At 40.1% G+C, this 17,248-nt stretch overlaps 2 protein-coding genes across 4 annotated transcripts in view; one reads left to right on the top strand and one right to left on the bottom strand.

Moving 5' to 3' along the window:
* zbtb35 (zinc finger and BTB domain containing 35) overlaps positions 1–5,616 on the bottom strand; it is a 5,976-nt gene extending 360 nt beyond the window's left edge. The window contains exons 1-9 of one of the 3 annotated variants that reach the window (XM_085475732.1): positions 5,495–5,616; positions 3,131–3,284; positions 2,940–3,041; positions 1,920–2,064; positions 1,717–1,825; positions 1,440–1,631; positions 953–1,331; positions 671–801; positions 1–457 (exon numbers count right to left, since the gene is read on the bottom strand). The exon at positions 1–457 is cut by the window's left edge and continues 360 nt beyond it. In XM_085475732.1, the coding sequence (XP_085331858.1) occupies positions 1–457; positions 671–801; positions 953–1,331; positions 1,440–1,631; positions 1,717–1,825; positions 1,920–2,064; positions 2,940–3,041; positions 3,131–3,266 (1,651 nt within the window). In that variant the 5' untranslated portion in view covers positions 3,267–3,284; positions 5,495–5,616. Of the gene's footprint in view, positions 458–670; positions 802–952; positions 1,332–1,439; positions 1,632–1,716; positions 1,826–1,919; positions 2,065–2,939; positions 3,042–3,113; positions 3,285–5,261; positions 5,435–5,494 lie in introns of those variants that run through there. The other 2 variants (XM_085475731.1, XM_085475733.1) reach the window with 2 other exon arrangements.
* Positions 5,617–11,578: 5,962 nt separating this feature from the next.
* selenop (selenoprotein P) lies at positions 11,579–15,066 on the top strand. Its single transcript, XM_085475730.1, has 5 exons — positions 11,579–11,663; positions 12,233–12,462; positions 12,705–12,917; positions 13,046–13,163; positions 13,278–15,066. The coding sequence occupies exons 2-5, from the start codon at positions 12,260–12,262 to the stop codon at positions 13,983–13,985; spliced, it is 1,242 nt and encodes a 413-aa protein (XP_085331856.1). The 5' UTR covers positions 11,579–11,663; positions 12,233–12,259; the 3' UTR covers positions 13,986–15,066.
* Positions 15,067–17,248: the final 2,182 nt, after the last annotated feature.

Raw genomic sequence — 17,248 nt, 5'->3', positions numbered from 1 at the left:
GAGAGTTCACCACGTGCTGCCCGTCAACTTCAGTTGTGGTCACGTGTACAACCTGGATCTGCACTCCAGCCTGTTTTAATCTTTCCATGTCCTCCTCACACATCTCTGCCACCCCTCCATCCTCCATTACAACCGTGGCAGTCTCTTCCATCTCCATCACATCTACAGGCTCCACTGTGACGTGTTCAACCTGAATGCCGTCTTCCAACAGGACAGTTTCGGCTCCCTCTATGTTCTGTGCTGCTATGGTGAGAGCAGCGGTTGCAGCAGAGTCAGTAATGACCAGTTCGTCGTTTAACTTATCCTCGATGGAATGGACCTCTTTGAGGTGTGCCTTCAGCTCTTTCGGCTGGGTGAACCACATGTCACACATGGTGCAATGGTTGGGCTTGACTCCGGTGTGGCTCACAAGGTGGTCTTTGAACTGGTCCCAGCTGTTGAACACACTACTGCAGACCTGAAGAAGGTGGAGAGCAAAAGAAGAGGTCATGATCATAGCACAGTAATATAGGGAGTAAAGTGATACAACAAATTACAATACAACAATACAACAGTATGTACCGGGACTTTTACTTTGAAAACTGACACGAGTTTCAGTGCTGCCCCATTGAACAACTTTCCGAATCCCTTCAGTGAGAACCTGATGGCCCTGATTGAGGACAAACTGTACCTGGCATTCATAGAGTTTCTTCCGTCCCTTCTTGGCTCCCGCCCCATTCTGACAGGCTGCCATATGGCACTTCAGTGTGCTATTCCGTGCAAATCGCTCATGACAATCTGGACACTCGTAAGGTTTTTCGCCTAAAAATGGGCACAAAAGACAGACATGTGTCTCAATGTCAGAAACACAAAAACAAATCTACTGGACAACTATGATAACTTATGTTTAGTTGCCATACCTTTGTACTTTTCATTATAAACAAAGTGAGTTCAAACAGTGTGAAATTTTCACCTGTGTGCTTTCGCAAGTGCTCCTTAAAGTGTCCGAAGTGGTCAAAGTGCTTCTTGCAGTATTCACAAACATGCACTTTCTTTTGGGGTTTCTGGTTTCGAGACAGTTCCTCGGCATCAAAGTGAAATGTGCTGATGTGCTGCTTCAAGGCACCCTCTCGTGTGTAAGCTTTACCACAGTGGTTACACACGTGGGGCTTCTCCAGCGAGCCCAAGTGTGTTTTCAAGTGCTGTTTAAGATGGTAGTACAGCTTGAAGCTGCGGTCACACTTGTTGCAACGGAACATGTTGTCTGCTTGAGAAATCTGGACCTCGACAATCTCGACATTCTCCAGCACCTTGGAGGCAGTCACCGTTTCCTCATGATACACAACCTCATGCTAAGAAAAAACACAGAAAGAAAAAAAACAAAACCTCTGAGTTAATTATTTCATGTGTATCAGTTTAACAGTAGAAATCAGAAAAAATGTGCATTTCAGCTTTTATACCTCTTCTATTCCTCCTTTCTTGATCACCTGTATTGTTGGTTGCCCTTGCTGGTATTTGCTAGTTATGTCAGCAAGAAGAGCCAAAGCAGAATCATCTGATGCAGCTTGAGCATTCTTTGCCGCATCAACCACTTCCTCCAGCCCCGACTCCTCCACCTCAATGGGCCCTTCACCTATAACTTCAATCTGCACCTGCAGAACAGGGAAAATATTCAGCCTTAACAACTAAATATAGGACATCAAGCTGACTATAAAAGTGCACTGCAAGCATGCTGACCTGCTCCCCTTCCACTGAGGGTAGGGTTTCTGTAATCACATTCGACGTCTCAGCAATTTTCCTCTTTTTTCCTTTGCTCCTTGCTGTCAATGAAGAGCTTTCATTCATTCTACAAAAGAGGATCATTAAGAGGTCAAATGTTATTCTATTTATTTTTAAGTGAAATCTGGTCAATTCTAAAGCCAAAAGTGATGAGTTCTCACTTATTGTTGAGCGCTTTGATGGCTTCCTGCATCTGTAAATACTCAGCTGCTTTCCAGACATCATATGCCTCTTCTTCACCAGCTACAGCTAGTGTGGCTGTGTATGTGAACTCCATCAGCTGACGAAAGGCAGTGTTGCTCACACCTGTTAAAATATGACAGTAAAAGCAGTGGTGAGTAAAAGCTGATCGTGTGTAACAAAATATCTGTCTATCAGCAGCAAGTCCCAGCTTGGAAGACAGCAATTCTTACAACAAACTTGGAATACTTACATTAAATATAATGCAAAATCTCTTTCTGACACCAATTTAATTTTTGAATGTCTGCATTTTTCATAGTCAGGGATGTACTTTCATATGTTCCTATCACTTAGAAAAATATTCTACATAGCTCTACTACCAAGAGGTGAGAGTGTAATGGTCAAACTATTAAAAAACAAACAAACTGAAAACTGTAAATCAAGCAAGCAAAGTTAAAGCAAGCAATAAGACTGACTGATAAATCAGCTGTCAAACACTAACCAGTATAATCTATATTAAGGATATATTATAGCCAGTATGCAAAGGAGTTCTTAAATAATGTTTCCAAGTGTTTCCACTATAAAGTTTGCCCACCAGAGAGCTAAACCATAAACTGCAATAAACTGTAATGTGTCCTCTCAGAAGGCATCTAAGTCATGAATTAAAAACAAACAAACTAAAACATAAATCTGACATCAAGCTCAATTCTATTATACAATTTGTTAAGTTCTCAAACAGCAATCTTCTCATTTTTCTCATAATCCACTATGGCTCAAGCTATGATCAAGAGTACTTATTTGGATTAAGGAAGGGAAGGAGGGAAAAAAGCTTTAGTAAAAGTTGAGTTAAAATCATTCGGTTTTGTAAAACCACATTTACTCTAAACTACTGCATTAATAGTGACAGCGAAATTCATCTATAGGTGGAACAGTCTCTCTGGACATATTCTTCCTGTTATGACACAATGTAGTGCCGCAAGTATAACTAACACACTACATACCTTCTATCTCCACCAGTGGCTCTTGGGTATAATCCTGAAAAAACTTGTGGAAAAATTGACTGCATGCTGCCAACACTGCTTTATGGGCTCTGAACTGGTGTCCTGGAAAAGACATGAAAAATGGAAATTAGTGTTGCCTCAGAATTTAACGTTAAACTTATAAAGATTACTTACACCAAATGCCTGTTTACCATCCACTATCAAGGTAATATCTGTAAACTGATCCAGCTGTCGCTGTTCGTTAAGTTTGTCCATCATGACTTTGTAATGTGCTGGGTACTCGCTGCCCACAGTGGCCTCCACTTCCACCTCCACCTCCGCTGCCATTATTGTCTGATCTGTCTTCTGTAGGAAGAGAGGAAGATATATATATATATATATATATATATATATATATATATACACACAACATGATCAACCTTGCTCGTTGTTACAATTTTACCACACAAATCTTTCTCGCAGCCTTATTTAAATATTATTAAGTACATACTGGCATTTAATGAAGGTTCTTTTAAGTTACTTAATGTTATTAGTAACAGCTGTGTTTCCCTACTATTATATAGAAACGACTGCTCATTGTTTATGCATTACAAGACAAAGAAAATATTTTGGGACCACTGCAGCTGACACTAAATCCAAAGCAAAAAAAAAAAAAAAAAGGAAAGGACTTTTGTAGTAAAGCAGGAAGTTCACCAGTTTGTTCAGATTGTTACTGACTGATATTCGCCAATCATCTCATCTGATGTGTCAATATGAAAATGTTTTAGTGCGTTTTTTAGTTTTGGTTTTTTGGCAGAAAACAATACATATGAAGATGTTTGGCTTATTTTAGAAATTGTGTCAATACACAGTTTGTCCAGCAGGGTGTGCTCCAGCTCAACTGTTTACACTGCTCTCAAAACAGACATTCAGTCAGGTCCAGAAGTATTTGGACAACGATTCAATTTTGCCTCTGCACACAACCAAATAATATTTTAAATGAAACATTCAAGTATAGATTAAAGTGCATTAACTGTTTAAAAGGTCATTTAGGCTTTAAAACAAGTTTGTTTAAAATATAGTTTGCCATGTTCGTGGGCTCAAAAGTAACCACACAACTGAGAAGCAGTTTCATGGCCAGGTGAGGCATGATGCCTTGTGCTTCCATAACAAATTACGCACACAAAAGATTTGGAATCAACTTAGTAGCTTTTCACTGGAACACTCAAGATGAGGTCCACAAAAATACTTATATGAGGGAAGGTGCTGATTAGGCTGAAAATTCAAAACAAACCTATTAGAGAGGTAGAAGAAATTTTAGAATTGGCCAACAATCTGCAAAATTCTTGAAAAGAGCTAGCTCAGCTACAAAAACACCCAAAAAGCACCCACAAAAGAAGAGGACTACAATTTCCTGCTCTAGGGGGAAAAAAAACCTTCCCAACATCTAATAGAATCAGCACTTGAGGTTTGAGGTGTACTATTGTCTACAATCAAGAGCCTTCATAAAAGCAAAAACTGGGTTTACAACAATTTGTCTTTAAGACTATTCCAGGCAAAGTCAAAAACAGGCAAACAGCTCATAAGCTGTAACAGACCACATCTTCACTGGTGATTATTGATCACGCAGAGCAGCAGGATGAATTCTAAAGTGTACAGGGCTCTACACCCTGTTCATATTCAACCAAATGTGGGTGGCGTCATTCCTGCAACCACAGTGAAACTTCTCCGGACTCAGCTCAACAGTTCATGCTTTTTAGATACTGACAATTCCGAAAAGAGAGACTCACAAAGAGACGAGCAGGAACTGAAGGCACGCGTAGTTATGGCCTAGCAGAGCATTTAACAGCAGGAAATGATTAGTTGATTAATCCAGTAAACAACAGTGTTATTAAAAGCTTCGTTGACAGGAAGAAAGTTGCTGCCCTTTGTAACGCTGTACAGTAATGGCACTACGTGATATTTCCCACTTTCTCAAGTTAAACTAATTTTTGTTTCTTTGATTTGTAGTCAGCGATTTACACAATTTGATACGTCCTTATTAATGTGGTACAACATAATGTAAACGTCAAAAGTTTTCCCATTAAGGGAGCATGTTTAGAATTACAGGGCGGTGTCTTAAAAGAAGGGAGACCTGAACGATAAATCGTAAACATTTAATTACTACCGGATATTAAATAATACCACTGAAAGGTTTGGTGTGCTTCAAATCCTTTTTTGGCACATGTTAGCTGAGCTCCGTGTTAGCTTAACTAGCCAACACATAACCCTCCCCCCAAACCGAGACACAGAATAAGCCATTTCACACACTCGACGGACGCGTCTTACCGCAACCCCGCTTACCATGAATAGACACATCGCCACAACCCTTTTGGTACTGTAACATGACGGAAATAAACATGGTACAGCTCCACAGTGTTGCAGGTAACGGGCCTCTTAGCACGCTCGCCATTTCGCGTTTGACAATCAACATTACGTCATCAAACCGCGCATTAAAAAACACTTTTCCCTGACAGATATTCTAATTGTAACCATAGAGGGTCGAAATACACATTGCAAGCCATCGGCATACATACCTGAAGTTTGGTTATGCTGCTTTAGAAAGTTATTTAGCGATAATATTTCCTTCGACGCATGTACCGATGTCCTACTCTCGTTGCTCCAAAAAGGGCGGTCGTTCAAGCTTCAGGCCTCGGATTCCCAGAAACCCTTGCGAAGTCAAGGACGCCGGGGAGCGTTGCTTGGTGACAATAGAAAAAGACAAACACTTACCTGGCTGGGGGAAATAACGACTACCAAACAAACAAAAATTTAAAAACTTTATTCTCTTGTCACTGAAGTTCCTTTATTTTAATTTATTCAACATATCCACATTCTACATTTTGGGGGAAAAAAACTTAATTCAACTGAACTCTCACTTTCATCATTTACTTTTTATTAAACGCATGTATTAACTTGAACCAATTTTTTCTTGTGTATGACAAATTAAAATAAAAGTATGAAAACAAAAAAATGGCCAAATGGAAACTTTCACCGGATAGTGGCCTGGAAGATCAAAGTTCGGTTAAGTTCATCCTACTGCATAAGGGGGATTAGTGCGCTTGATGATTAACACGAGTTGAGTTAATTATCTTAAGAAATTCCAGCTGAAACTCGGAAGCTCTGTTAAATTGAGGAGATGGGTGCACCAGGACAACTTTGCTCTAAAATAAAACTTACTACACTTTTAACTTGGTAGTCTCACACCACATGTCACATGTTGGCAGTGTAACTGGCAGTTTGTGGACACAAATGCAGGACTCATGAGATGAGAAATAGTTCAAGTTCAAGTTCAAATTTTATTCGCCACATGCAGTGGCAGGTTGCCCTGCAGTGGAATGAACCCGCCCCCCGACCTTACACACACGACACAGACATCACACGGGGATACAAGTCAGAGAATGGTTGCATTCCAGAAAAAACACTGAAATGTACACTACAATGGGAAAGTACAAGAGGAAAAAAAGAGACCTCTACTCATGCTGGGCTATAGGACAGCATGAGAACAGGAAACAAAAAACTCCTCTGCACAGAAAGCACATAAATGTCTACAGTACAACATTATAGAGCACATGACCAGCAACAGGGTTGGGTAGGGGATAAGGAGTAATCCCAGGCAACACAGCAACCATCCTGCCACTGCACCGTCTCTCCAACATGGGCCCAGACCCGCCTGGTGTTCCCAGGAGGCAACAAGCATCGAAGGCATTGGAAGGGGAAGGGGGATGTGTGAGTGCTTATCAGTGTAAGTGTATGTGTGTGCGTGTGCATAATTCAGCTGAGACAGTGTCCTTCGCCCTACCAGGCTAAGTAAACAATCTACCAGCCAACCCAGGTGGCCTTGCATGGAGTGGGAAGGAACAGACTCAACACAGTCGTAATCAGGGAGTTTTTGTTCGGCTCCAGCCTTGAGCCCACAGCTGGCGCCGAGGGGATATCAGCATTAAATACACTCAAAATCCATCTTTAATTCTGAACCTCACAGGAAGACAACAAGTCCAAAACATTCGCAGGATAGCAGAACACAGGAGACAACAAAAGACAAAAGAATACTGAGACAGTATACACAAGATATTGAAGGGAGATGTAACAGGTGAGGACACAGATGACTCCACTATCAAAGTACTCAGAAGGAAGTTAAATTAAACCATGATGCCCTGGGATGTCCTATCCTGGGTTCAAGTAACGAACGGACTCTCTTTCCAGCGCCCTGGCATAGACTTTATCAGGGAGGCTGAGGAGGAGTGTGATCCCTCAATAGTTGAACACACCTGCTGTCCCCCTTCTTAAAGATGGGAACCACCACAATCCAGAGGTACCACCCCTGATCTCCACGCAACATTACAGAGGTGTGTTGATAAGACAGCCCTACAACATCCAGAGCCTTCAGTAACTCAGGGCAAACCTCTCATCCACCCCAGGGGTGCATAACCAAGGAATTATTTAACTGCCTTAGTTACCTCGACAGTTCCCCACCCAAAGGTGCGGGGAACGAACCCTCTTGTCCTACGTACAGGCAGCAAGTCGATGGGATACTAGGATACCCACCCCAGCACGCCACCTCTCACCACGGGCAACTCCAGACTGAGACAGAGTCCAGCCCCTCTCCAGGACACTGGTTCCAGAGCTCAAGCCATGCGTTGAGGTGAGCCCAACTTTATCTAGTCGTGCCAAATTATGTATCTCCGACAGAAATTGTTTCCCCTGCATCGGGACCTTGGCACAACATCGGACGGGATTATTTCAATAAACCAATAACATTTTGACTGATCATTATTTGTATCCTTCAGTGACTATACAGAACTGTACTGAGCTAAAACCTCCAAAATTTCAGAAGCAATAAGTCTTTGGACAAGGGGAACAAATTGTGTCAGGATCACCCTGATATTATTTGTATCCCACTGTAACTTTACTGTATAAAGAGCTAATATCTCTCAAATTTCTGGAGTAGTTAGTCATTATTAGAAGTGTTTATGAACTAAAAATCATGAATGTGGGATACTGTTTGTCCGTGATTTCAAAAGGCCAGTGCATGCTCCCGACGCAGGGGAAACAAATTCTTTCGGGGATACATAATTTGGCAAGACACCTCCACCACGATAAGATAGCATTTCGTGGAGGGGTCATCAGAATAAAACATCAGAATAAAACAGGAAGATCACCATAACTGAATGAGAACACTAAATTAACATGACACAGGAGACACTGAAAGACAAAACACAGTGAGGATTCTAGAACAGAATGAAACACAAAAGGGAATTCATTAAATGCTACTTAACCTAGGCACACATAGACCTCTGGAATATATAAATCGCATCCAGGAAAAATATCAACAATACAACCTGTGTCCAAGACTGACCACGACACTTAGCTCTTTCATATACACTAGTTTGGTGAATAGTTGTTAGTAGGCTCTGTTGAAAATGTTATGCATTATTGTAATTTGATCAGTGTGGCATTAAAATAGGTTACAGTATATACCACAGCCCCAGGCTCTATAAATCAATAACTTGGCAGGTCAGTCACATCATGTTCTATTTTGTCAGCTGACTGCTACAATGAAATTACGACACCACCTCAATGCACCGATCAGGTGATATTCTTTTAAAGACCTTTAGTCAGGAATCAGAATCCATCATAGAACAGAAACAGTACCAATGAAGGTTATCAGTGATCTTCTTATCGCCTCTAACTGTGGACTCATCTCTGTACTTGAACTGCCAGACCTCAGTGTAGCATCTGATACTGTTGATCATTTACTGCAGAAATCAGAACACATCACTGGCATTAAAAGAAATGTGCTGCACTGGGGAAAATTGAGAATCAAATCTATCTGATAGACTCCAATGTGTTCATGTAAATAGGGGGACTTCACACAGCAAAGTTTGTCATGGAGTTCCCCAGGGTTCTTTTCTGAATCAAGTGCTTTTTACATTAAACATGGTTGCCTTATAGGCAATTTTATAAAAAACCAAAGACATTTCTATTGCTATGCAGATGATACCCAGCTTTGTTTATTCATAAAGTCAAATAACACATATCCTACATAATTTCAGACAGGCTGAGATAACGCTGCTCAGCCATAAAAATCTAATGCTCGACAGGGACTAGAAATCAAAATCACACTTCTTCCTTTTTAGCTTCTCTTCACTAGCTGCCCGTTAAATTCAAAATTGAATTTAAAATATTTTCATATACTAAATGCCTAATAAGAGAAACTCCAGCTTATCTTAAAAATTCAAATAAAGCACTTCACTGTCAGACTGCATGCATACTTTTGGTTCCTAGATTTCTAAAAGTAGAATGGGAGGCAAAGCCTTCAGTTATCAGGCCCTTCTCCTGTGGAACCAACTCCCAGGGAGGGCTGGGTGAGGTGACTGTTTACAATCCATTATGCTGCAATAAGTTTAAGCTGCTGGGACAGGTTTGGCACCAGACCATATTGAACTGGACAGGCAACCAACTTTGCTTGACCAGGCAACGAACAAAATAAGATATTATTAATTACAACCGTATATGCATAATACACTGTTAAATCCTCCCAATTCTTTCGATCTTTGGGCTGAAGGAAGGACAATACTCGGTGTATAAATGCCCAATCAACAATTACTTTATTACATACAATACAACACTTTTGAGCATGAACCATCCGGATGGGGAGACATGCATGAAGAGGGACACAGCAAATCTCAAACTAGGTGGAGGGTTACTCAAACTGGCCCCCACCTAGTTGTAAAAACTTAAACATTCACATTCTTTCTAACTCCTAGCGAGCCTAACTTATGGCCTTGGCTCCCTATTTTGTCTGCCTTCAACAACGGTGGGGGTGAAGCTCCCGTGGAATGTGCTCTGTCTCCTCTACTGTCAGAAAAAGCAAAGTCCTGACTATCTGAAAACAGTATTTCTTATAACTCAGCAGTATAATGCATCATAAACAATATCATTCATTCACACTGAATCAGCAGTCTAATGTAATACAAATCAGTTTAATAACTGTAATAGTTATCACCTTCTTCTAATTCAGGAGAATAATACAAACTAAAACTACAAAATAATTTCACAATCTTTAATTAGGGGCATAACATGGCATAAGATAATATTATAATCCCACAACACTCATAGAGAAATGCAGCTACAGTAATAAATATAGCAGGCATCTCTTAATTGTAGACAACAGTACACCTAAATCATTGGATCAACTGGGTTTTCTTTGTACTAATATAGGGTCTTTACCATACAATATAAAGCACTTTAAACCAATTGTTGTTGTGAATTAGCACTATATATATATGAGGCTAAATTGAATTAAATTCATAGACATTAGTAACCACATTCACTCTATGCACTCCATGTGTGGACTGCAACAGCATAACCTCCTATTAACTCTACAGTATCACTTGTGCTTTTACTTACGTGCTGCAGTGTGCATAACTGCTGGTGTTTTTCCTTACTTCTTATCATTAGCATAATCCTCTGTCATCCCCCGAGGTAAAACTACAACAGATATTGCTACAGTATTTGGCCGTTGTGTTCCTGGCACAGACTCTTTGAATCAGCAGGAAATTTGCTGCTCCATCTGTCATCTGTTTTGTATCAAATATATCAATATGGGAATATGGAAGGATGAACTTGTAGAGACATGAAGGGCGTTGGAACAGTGCAAAAACACAGTCAGTTCCAGATATCACCTTATAGTTACATCACCATGTCTGCTAAGGCTTTTTAATTCCTTGATGAACCCCAAACTCACCGATATTTGCTTACCTGGTTAAAACCAAACTGGACTTTGCGCTTTCTCAATTACATGGCCCACATCTGCAGAAAGATAACACTCTAAGAGTGTTTGTACTTTGAGTCCGTTTACAGCTTTTATATAATCAAACTTTGGATTGCTTGCTTACTTCAATATGGCCCCTAACAAGGTTACTTTCAAAGTATTTTTTTTCATTAGACTCTTTTGCTGTTCTTAGCCTTACTGGTTCTCTGCACTTTAGCATTTTCCCCTTTGTTGTTTGAGTGATTTAAATTCCTCTTTCAGTGGAAGCATATAAGAACTTGAGTATTATTTACTTGATCTCTAAATTTCTGTACTATTCATTACTCATGAAGCTTTGTTTATCTTATCATGCTTATGCATTAAGCTGCAGCATTCCTCAGTTGTGCCAGATATGCATATATGCATGGGCCTTCCCTACATGTTTTTCTGTGACTTTTCAGAAGCATGCTGGACACCCACCAGAGTCCCGCCCTGTGTGTTCTGCAGAAAGTAAGAAAGAGAATTGCACAATCTTCTTCCATATTTTGGCTTCATGATATACCTATATATGATATGTTACATATTAACAAATCAACAGCTTTGATTTACAAGTCAAATGCACACACTATCTCCAGCACTTACATAAGATAGGCAAAACTTTTTTGTCCTCACACATTCCTTAAGGTCCCTTTAAGGACAAACTACCCTTTGGAAACTGTACATGTGCCATTATAAACATCTGTGTCCTGTCAGCAAGCGGATTTCATGCACTGTGACTTTTTAACTTGATGATCAGCATACTGCTGTGACTGAACTTTGTCCTCCTTCCTGATAGAAAAACAACAGGGAGGCTATATAAGGAGGGACAGAGGAGGAGGAGGCTTGTTTTTGTTCAGAGAGTTGCAGCCACGCAGAGCTGAACAGAGGGTAGGAAACTTTTTAACCAAAGGGTAAGTAACAACATTTATTATATTCTGTTAACTTACATAAAGTAAAGACCTATAAGTCAATGTTTAACTGCTGCAATAAGTAAACTGTTAAAAAACAAAACCAAAAAAAAAACCCATTAGAAACCAGACGTTGGGGTATTTCGCAATATAGAATTTTTTGATGAGTGCGCAGGTTCTCTCTGCATAAACTACAACAAATATTTTGCTTGAACTTTTCTGCTTGTCATATATTGCAGAACATATTTTTTAATATAATATTCAGTCACAAATCCTCTTAAGTTATATTTTTATATTACTTTTTGTATTTACTGCATCACTGGACTAAAATTTGTGTTGCAACACCAGTGAAAACTTCATAAAAGTGCTCTGCTCACTCTTACTAATTGCACAGATTTTGTTATATACCCTATATCAAGTCCAGAAAGATTCCTAGTATGATATGAGGAATGTAAAAATTGAACACCTTCTCTGACCTTTTGTACTAATAGGCTGTGTTTTTCTGCTGAGTTTCATGCATTTCTTTCTGTTCCTTTCTGTTTTTTCTACCCTGTTCCTCTCTGAAACTAAAGTTGGGGCAGTAAGGAGGCGCCACAGAAATGTGGGCAGGCCTCAGTCTGCTCCTCACTCTCTGCCTGCTCCATGGGGGTGGGGCAGAGAGTGAGGGGGGAGGGCCCCGCTGTCAGCCACCTTCAGACTGGAGGATAGGAGACGTGGAGCCTATGAAGGGGTCAGTAGGTCGAGTGACGGTAGTGGCCCTTTTACAGGCCAGCTGACTGTTCTGCTTGGTGCAGGCTTCCAGGTATGTGCCCGTCATATGACAATGGTTGTATATCACACTTCTCATTATTTATAACACAAAAAGTGTCATGACAATGGATCAGCCCTGTGGCAAAGCACAAGAGACTGGTAACTGAGATATTATAGGAGATTTTTAAATTTGTTAAAACTGTCAAAGAAATCTTTCTATTCATATTCATAGAAGACATTTTTACTTTGACATATTGCTTTGATACTGATTCCCAATGCTCTTCTTTTGAGCAGACTAGATGGCCTGCAGCAGAAGCTGGAACGTCAGGGTCTTAAGAATGTGGTCTACATGGTCGTTAACCACCAGGGGGAGCAATCACGACATCTGCACCCTTTGCTGGAGGCCAAACTTTCCAAGAACATCATACTCTACAAGCAGGACGGGCAACAGCCTGATGTTTGGCAGACTCTGGCTGGAGAGAAAGATGACTTTTTCATTTATGACAGGTTTGACATGAAGTGGAAAATTCAGTTACATTTTTCTGGAAAAACCAATAGAACATTGTAATTTTGGACAACATATCTCACCTCCACAAGCCTAATCTTACAATGCTTTTCTGTCCCTTTGCAAACAGGTGTGGCCGTCTAACCCACCGCATTTCACTTCCATACTCCATCATTGGACAGGGCCATATTGCGCAGGCAATCAAAGACACCTACTGCAAACGCCTATGTGGCGACTGCACACATGAGGTATAGATCAAATCTAACAGAGAGTTGTTTTTTAAGTGAGGTAATATGATCATCATATTATAATTGTTTAATCAGAGGCAAGATCTTAAACTGAATCTCTGCTTGTAATTTCAGAGTGCTGAGATCCCAGAGGAGTGCAAAGATAATGCAGAGGTCCAGCCTGATGTCCCAGCTGAACAGGACGACACCAGACATGGTCATCACCATGGTCATGGTCATCAGAATGGTCACGGTCATCAGAATGGTCATGGTCATCAGAATGGTCACGGTCACGGCCACCATGGGGATAATCACGATGTTCATCCTCGTGGCTTTGGCCATGGCAGTGATCACAACAATGGCCATCATCATAGAAATCACAATGGTGCCGACCAGACACAGCACGGTGTTAGACCACATGGGCATTTCCATGAAGGTGACATGCCTCAGACCCAGCATCATTTTGATTTAGGTCAGATTCCCCAGGACGTGCACAATCAACAGGTGGCACAGGAGGCTCATGCAGTCATTGAAAGGCCTTGATTATCTAGGAAGAACAGGTGAAAGTTAAAGTACAACTGACAGGGTCTGACGGGCTCTGACAATGAAATTAAGAGCAGCTGATGCTGACACTGACGCAGGCTGTTTGGCGAGGCAGGGAGTGAGCAGCCAGTCGGTCTCTGACACTGTGATGAGGCGTTACCAACCTCCTGACGGTGACACGGGCTGATAGGCGATGCAGTCAATGACGTTAGGGAAACCTGACAGTGACGCTTGCCTCACGCTGCCTGACAGGAGCCTCAGCCAGCCCAGTGAGCCTGACCCCCAGGTGTTGTTAGCTGAGGATGAGAGCAGCTGTAAGCTGGTTCTGATGTCAGCTTCATATTAACACCAGTCAGCAACACCGGGGCCAAATGCTCTTTTTACCAACAAGTATTACCCTGAGAGAGGAGGGTGGGCATTCCTGACAGTAGAGCAATGGGTTAAATTAGAGTCAAGCAGCTATTGTGAGCTTATCATTGAAGTAATTTGAATATCATTTAAAGAATATCGCAATTTTAACTATCTCAATGTATCTGTCAGTGGGTTGCCCTCCTCCTTTCTCAGGAGTGTATGTGATTGTCATGTTTTCAAATTAGCCCCCCCATTATGTTTTTTCCATCCTTTATGAAACCAGATGCAGAAACTATGATCTAGTGGCATCTGTATGATGTCAGGCTGGAGAAAAAGGAGAGGGTAGTTCAAAACATGATAAACGCTTCAAAGTTTTTAAAGTTCAGAAGTAGAAATGACACAAAAAACTGCAAATAAAAGTAAAAGTAATTTAGAGGAAATAGTAAACAAGAGCATCACAGTTTATGAATTAGTTAAAAATATGTCTTAAGGTTGTATTTGCTTTTTTATTAGGGAAGTCCAATAGCACTGATCCATTACTGAGGAAACCCCCTAAAAGACATTTAAATATAAATCTAAAAACTATAGACCAATCATTTTTTTGTGGGGCATTCTATCGATTATCATTCTTAAGTACATATATAACAGCAGTAACTAACACATGTTTTGTGCACAAGCATTAACATATCTCAGGTGTGACCTTTTTCCATAAGAGAAAATCTTCAAATTTTGAGTACTAACAGTACAATTTATTCTTTCACTTTTCTTTTTACCAAATTTGGTATTTAGCCTTCAAAGTTCACACATTGCTACAAGGCTTTTTTCTTTTTTTTGAAGTTCAGGAAGACAGCAAGGAAAAACGAGAGTAAAGCAATGAATGACTGTTTGAATACGCTCTGTTCTTAGTGATGGTTTCAGTGGGAAGACATCAGTCACCCTGAAAACCTGAAGATCGGACATAGAACTGTATTGGAATTGTATGCAAGGTGAAAAATGAGAGTTGAATAAAGATGGCTCAATTACTCTTCTAGTTTTCGAGTATCTTCTTTTTTTCTTTCAGTGTATATATTACATGTGAATGAGGGGGATCATATTAGCTGCAATATAGTATCCTGTCCCATTTAATTCAGTAGTCACAGTTGATACTGTTTACATCAAAACAGTCCTCATACATTAAAAAAACCCCAAAAAAAACATTGATCTTCCTTACACCTTCATGTGGGCAATTTACAACATAAGGAAACTATTCTCTCACTAGAAGAATAATTGTAAGTAATGGACTGCTTACTGAAACATGAATAAAAAAGGAAGTCTGCTAAAATGGTGTGATATCTGGCTTTCCTCATTTCCATAGGAAATGGAAATATTCTCACTGCCTTCCTCTCTCAGCTCAAATATGAGTGGTGCTGCCAGGTAGGTTTAAATGTGAGAGTATTTTTATGATTGTATGGTTGTCTGTGTTAATCCTGTAATGGACAGGAGGCCCATCCAGAGGGTACCCACCTTTACAAAGCTCAAGGGAAAATGGAAAAGTGAAGATACTAGATGTTAGGTATTTTAGTACCATGGGAGCATTTACTGGATATTGTTTTATAGTGACATTATACAGGAAAACTCTGTCATTCAATAAGGCCCCTTTGTTTTAGTTATTTTTCTCTTTGACCCAAGAATTGATGTGTGAGAATCACAGGCTGGTACAAGGTTGAAATACCACAGAGATCACTCCCTCAGCTACATTAGTTTCTTAATCTTTTAGACGCCTGTTGAAGGCCAAATGGTTTGTTTCAGTTTTCACTAATGAAAGAACTCTTCGTTTTGTGCCTTGAAAATATGTCGCTGAGATAATCACAATTGTAGCTGAACTAATAAACTACACAAAGGATGCTTCTTCACCCAAGGGCAGGAAGACGCTGCCTTATCTTGGTCTGTACTGGTTTAAACTGATAAATCTGCTGTCTCATGAATTTTACCCTCTATATAAACTGTTGTACTTGTGAATAAAGTTGAGTCACTTTGGGAAGACAATCTAAAGCAGTCTCTGTTTTCTTGTTCTCCCAAGCTGCTCCCGAGCTGCTCGTACTAACACGCTGAATGGCATGCTTGAATATTACTTGAGAATATATTTGACTGTGTTACAGACTAAGGGACATTCTCTGCTGATAGGTGAAGGTACATTCTCTGCTGATAGACGTCCACGCCTCGGAGGAAGCCGATCCACGGAGTAGGCCCTGGAAACAGTTTCCTTCACTAGATGTCACATAAAACATTACCTAGTAAAAGTAATTTTATTATGGAAATTATGATACAAATAAACATCGCTTTATAAGAAAATATAGGTAAATAATACTATTAAACACATTAGCCTATTAGCCTAAAACAGTTAAAATTCACTGTTGAAATGATTGGGAAATTCTTAAATGTTATCATTCCACAAACAAGTAATAATAATAATAATAATGGATTGGATTTATATAGCGCTTTTCAAGGCACCCAAAGCGCTAGTATGAACATACTCTATTAAAGTTTCTTGTTATGTAATAATGTAGTAATGATATTTCTGATGCAGTCATGTTTATCCGTTTATCCCCTGTTACCTGTGGTTACCACTACACACACACACACACACACACACACACACACACACACAAATAGTCTCCGACTAGATGAAAACTGTCATAAAGTTGATAAACTGGCTCAGGACACTGAGGAGTTCCTGATTTAGAGAGTGGGATTTAATGTTTCAGCAACTCAGAAAATTTGTGAGTAGATACTTTTTCCCTTTAGATGATCTGGAGATGATTTCTGTAAAAAGTGTTTTCACTGTTTTCCCAAATATGTATCAGCAGGTGGCGATAAAGATCTAGACAATAAACCACCACTACACCACCATTGAGCCATTGAGCTGATGTGTATACTGTTGAAGCCCTTCCATTCATACAGATTTGATAGAGCCTTTAATTGACAAATTCACTGACAAATCCTCCCAAATTAGCATATTTCATACATTTCATACAATGAAATAAAGGGACTTCTTAGGTTGTTGGGTTACTCTCACATTTTCAAGGATCAAGGTGTCTGTTTCTAGTTTCCTGCAACATATCGACAAATGTGCAGAAGCAAAGCACACATCGCACTTCCAGTTTATGTTATGCAATTATTTATTTGGCTAAAGGAAAACACTTTGCTTGCACATGCTGATGACACGCTTACAT

Source organism: Copadichromis virginalis, linkage group LG12 (genome assembly GCF_057382275.1).
Source record: "Copadichromis virginalis isolate Kocher_CV1m ecotype Utaka linkage group LG12, C_Virginalis_male_GT1.1, whole genome shotgun sequence".
Lineage (NCBI taxonomy): Eukaryota > Metazoa > Chordata > Actinopteri > Cichliformes > Cichlidae > Copadichromis > Copadichromis virginalis.
This window is presented reverse-complemented; position numbering and strand designations above follow the sequence as displayed.